Source organism: Neolamprologus brichardi, chromosome 22 (assembly GCF_056152115.1).
Source record: "Neolamprologus brichardi isolate AB-2024 chromosome 22, ASM5615211v1, whole genome shotgun sequence".
Lineage (NCBI taxonomy): Eukaryota > Metazoa > Chordata > Actinopteri > Cichliformes > Cichlidae > Neolamprologus > Neolamprologus brichardi.
Genome location: NC_142124.1, coordinates 14,457,632 through 14,462,277, shown reverse-complemented (window position 1 = coordinate 14,462,277; position 4,646 = coordinate 14,457,632). Strand labels below are relative to the sequence as shown.

General features: G+C 36.5%; 1 protein-coding gene across 1 annotated transcript; it reads right to left on the bottom strand.

The window, feature by feature from the left end:
• Positions 1-1,414: 1,414 nt before the first annotated feature.
• On the bottom strand, positions 1,415-4,419 carry LOC102799962 (CD59 glycoprotein-like). The gene is made up of 4 exons (XM_006787933.3): positions 4,355-4,419; positions 3,836-3,913; positions 2,138-2,245; positions 1,415-1,688 (listed from the first exon to the last, which is right to left on the bottom strand). Exons 2-4 carry the CDS (start codon positions 3,888-3,890, stop codon positions 1,528-1,530), a joined length of 324 nt encoding a protein of 107 aa, XP_006787996.1. The 5' UTR covers positions 3,891-3,913; positions 4,355-4,419; the 3' UTR covers positions 1,415-1,527.
• Positions 4,420-4,646: the final 227 nt, after the last annotated feature.

Below are 4,646 nucleotides of genomic sequence, written 5' to 3'. Positions count from 1 at the left end.
GTCCAGTGTAGTTGTATTAAAATGACATACATACTGGGGTTAGGGTGCCTTCTATCTCCCTCTTCTATGAGAATTTTGGGGCATCCGTTTGACAAGAGTCATCTGCCCTGGGACAAACTTGGGATTTCCTGAAGGTTTGGGAAGGGAATCTTTTTAGCCTTCTGCCACTGAGACCTGACCAAAAAATAGAAATGGATGGATGGATGCCACAACTTGATGTGAAGTGTCACAGCAAACAGTGTTTATTGTGTAGGCAATAGTCAAAATAATATCAAGGATTTATGAAAGTGTTTGAGGTCTTTTTAGGAAAATATATAATATTAAATTATTCATGCTCCAAATGTATTAATTACAATAATACAGAAAGAAAGGAAAATCTTAGAACGAAATCATCAAGTCAAAAGAAAATGACCCTTGTTAGGTATATCTGTTATGCAGCTAATTAAAGCAAATATCAAATCAGCCAGTGACATGTCAGCAATTCAGTGCATTTAGGCATGTAGGCATGGTCTAACTGAGCATCAGAACGAGAAGAAAGGTGAATTAAGTGACTTTGAAGTTTACTACGCAATCATCTATGGGGAGAAAATATCAAGTGAGGTGCAGTTCTCAAGGAGAGAATACCTAATTGATGCCAGAGGTCAAAGAAAAATGGTTAAACTGCTGATAAGAAGGCAACAATAATTCAAATAATCCCTCGTTACAACCAAAGGATGCAGAAGAGCATTTATGAACACAGTGGAATGTTTCCAGCACCTTGTTGAATGTGTGCCACGAACAATTAAGATGGTTCTGACGGTCAAATGTGGTTCCACCTGACAAAGAGCAAGGTGGGAAAGGTCACCAGTCCAGTAATAAAGTGAGAAAACACTTAAATCCTTACCTGAATCTAATGTAAAATCACCCAGCTGATCTAATTTACATTACGTGGGACTATAGAAGGAAGAAAGCCCACACAAGCACAGAGAGAAGACACCAAGGTATCAAAGAAATTCCCCCAGCTGACCAAAAGGTTTCAACTACCAAAAAACCCAAAAAAAAAACAACAATGACAAAAGAAAAGATAACTTCAAGGACAATTTCCTTCTTGCTTAAATGCAGCTTAATATTCTTTTGGGTGCATCCTAGTCTCCTTTGTTTTTCTTTGTATCAGACAGAAATTAGTTCATGTGCAGAGTATGCAGTGTGGATGAATGTAGAAAGGCATATGGTCTGCGGCACACCACACCAGCAGGAATGCACCAGCGAACCTTCCAGTTTCCTCCCCTGTTTGTCCCTGACATCAGATCAGTCAAATGTTAAGATGTTTCATCGCTGCTTTGTTCACCCCAGTGTCTGATCTTAAAAGCGCACTTTCTACAGAAAGGCAGTGACTGTTTGCAACTCATCCAAAAAGTCCAGGTCAAAGTCAGCACACAATTTAAGACTTTATTGTTCAGTCTATAACAATTAGTAAATGCAGCAAAAGAATTAAGTGTTACATAAGAATCAACCTTTTACCTGATTTCTTTCTTTCCTTTTAATCATTTAACCAAAGAAATCTTTCAGTTTCTGAAGGAAAGTCTTTTCTTCACCGTTGCAGAGTGTTTTCTGACAACAGGAGAAGGTGAAGTCGGGGACGGAGTATCTGACAGCCAGAGTCATGAAGTCACAGTCTGCATACCGCAAACATTCAGTGTAGGTCTTGCCTGAGGTGAGGCAGTGCAAGGTCAGTATTGTCAGATTAACAAATATATACAAATGTAAATTTTGATTAGAAATAACAGGCACAATAGCCAATTTTAACAAAAAACTAATAAAACTTTGAAAAGAAGCATTTTCCAAATAGAATCTGTGCAGGAAATACGTTTTCTTACTTCATAATAAATTGAATTTGTTAATAATTCAAATGAAGTTTTTTAATATTGCTGAAATTTAGTGAAACGGAAACAAAATAATGCAAAATCGGGAATTGCTTTTGTGTTTGTCAGTGGATTACTGTTATTATTATCATTACTGTTAAGAGCAATGTGTCACAGTTTAATGAAAAATGCATTCTTCACCTTATTAGGTAATCCCTTCATTCCATAATAAGTTGTTTAACACACTCGTGCTATAGACAGATTTATGTTTGTATTTTGTCCTTAACAATGCTTACCACCACTGGTGAGTTTGAGGCAGGAGTCCTTCCCCTGGCTACACTCCTGCTTGACTGCACAGTTCTGGGAAGACCCACCCGGGCAGGAGTAACACTGCAGCGAGAGGCCTGGTGAGGAGTTGCAGAGTTCACATTGTTTAGGTTTAGATTAGATTTAGATTTAGTCAGTGGTTGGGAATTTTATTTATTTATGATGTATTTAAGGATACTCGTGCCTGAGAACAAGCTTTAAGAAAAGAGCTCTAAAACAGCTCAAATAGTCACTCAGTTTTCATAATGATTAAAGGTCTATGGAGGGCCATGAGTGCCAAAATGAATTAAATAAATACATCATTAAATAATGAATAAAATGTGTCAGTATGAAAACTGGAAATAATTAATTAACTAATTATATTATTAATTAAATCTGGCATTAATTGATTAAAAATGGAAATAAAAATGTCTTAAATGTTTTCAATAAATGAACTGATTTTAATTAATTAATTAATTAATTAATTGTTGGATTATGTATTTATTTAAATTCATACTTTGGCATACTTTGGCCCTCCATAATTGGCAACCCCCAGGTCTCATATATAAAACCACTGCTGATTGCCAAAAACTGCAGTTCCTCTAAAGTTCCTCTAATGACCACTAGGCTGTCTCAAAAAGAGAGTGATCTCTCATGTTAATATTATAGTATTTTTAAAAATAAATAAATAAAAATGCCTGCAGACTCAGAGTTCAGAGTGTGGGTCCTTTGACTGACAGGTGTCTCGGCACAAGCACCTGCACCGTTTACACATGCATTCATACAAGTGCTTTTTTCTATATCTAAGCCTTTTGTCTAACATACTCACATACTCACACACAAGGTTCAGTATCTTGTTCAAGGATACCTCAATGATACCTCAACATGCATTTGGAGTAGCTGGGGATGAAACCACCAACCTTCCAACGGGTAGATGACCTGCAGTACCTTTTTTGTGTTGCATTCATAGAGTCTATGGATGTGGCTTTCTAACTAAGTTTAGCTGGATTTAGCTTTTGTCTAAATATGGCCACTTTGGGCTCCTGAAAATCAACATGAAGAGAGCCCTAAAGGAAAGTGAAGGCATTTAAAAAGGGGACATGAGGGTTGGCACCCCAAATTGCCCCAAAATGCATTAATCAGTTTACGAGAGTGTCCTTGATAGTAAGGAAGTGCTTCAAGGCAGACAATAAAATGTTAAATCTTCTCTGGAAATTAAGTGAACTGATCATTCTGGTGTGTTCACACTGATTACATGACTTTGGATGGAGCCCTGTTTGCTATTTCTGCGGGAAAAATGAGTATATTTCACAACTTTTTCTTTAAGGCAAAGGCAAAATAAAAGTCTCATGGACTGTAAAAATCTAAAAAAAAAAAAAAAACACATGTGCAGTAGCCTCATGTTTGCTATATTTCATTAATATTTTAGGAACTTGTCAATAAAAGAAACCCCCCAAAAATATAGAAAAAAACAGCAATCCAACTTTGCACAAAGCAAACTGCATGTCCAGAGACGTGAATTAATATTTATAGTGTGAAGTGGAGGCACATGACATGACAGCAGAACATGCAAACAGCACAGTGATCTGCTAAAATGTTCCCTCAGGCTGATAATCTCTGTGACTTAGCCCCACTTGGCTGCACTTTTTAGGAAAAAAAAAATAAAAGAGTTCCTTTTTTCCCCTTACCAAATCCAAACATGGCAAAGCTGACAGCTAGGCAAAACACCACAGAGCTCCTCATCGTGATTGAAAGGACTGTCACGTCTGAAAACCAAAACAAAAAGCAGAGTTTCCAGCATTGTCACGCCGAGATAAGAGGCAGGGATTTGACTTTGTGAAAATAAAAAAAAAAAATGGATAACACATTCAGGGACTCAAAACACACACACACACACACACACAAAAGAGAACTCGTCACCTCATCTCATGCTGCCGTTTACAGTTCGGACAAGATTTGGGGTATTTTTAATGAAACAAGTCTCCCTGATTTCGGTTCACGCTCACTGACTTTAAAAAATTTTTGTTATTTTATCAAACAAAATTAAAAATAGTTAACAAAATTTTCAAGTAATACCAGAAGAAACTAAAGAAGACAAAACAACAGACAGAAATCAGGTAAAGAAAAAAATCAACTGTGAGAACATTAGACATTTTAAAATTATTTCTACCTCGTTATTTTTATCACAAATCCCTGCGGCCACTCACCTGTGAATGTGAAGGAAATGATTCAGCCTGTGAGAAGCGAGGAGCTTTTTGTAACAGCAACAACAGAAAAAAGCAAACAACCCATTTGTTTGGTTTCAGAGTCCAGACGTCTGAAATGTTGACCAACATACCGAAGAGTTTATGTAACAGAGATCAATTATTAATAGATTTTAAGTTGAAGCTATTATCTTTTTCTTGTTGCTCTAGGTGATTTCTGTTTGATTTTTCATCTGCATGTACAATTTAAAGAATAAAGGTAGGTCAATAACGTTTATTTCACTGATTATTGATG

Excerpts from the sequence above, each read along its gene's own strand:
- LOC102799962 (XM_006787933.3), bottom strand. The coding sequence starts at position 3,890 with ATGAGGAGCTCTGTGGTGTTTTGCCTAGCTGTCAGCTTTGCCATGTTT. Across the intron at positions 2,246-3,835 it reads CTTTGCCATGTTTGGATTTG|GCCTCTCGCTGCAGTGTTAC; the intron begins GTAAGGGGAAAA and ends ACTCCTCACCAG. Across the intron at positions 1,689-2,137 it reads CCTCAAACTCACCAGTGGTG|GCAAGACCTACACTGAATGT; the intron begins GTAAGCATTGTT and ends GCCTCACCTCAG.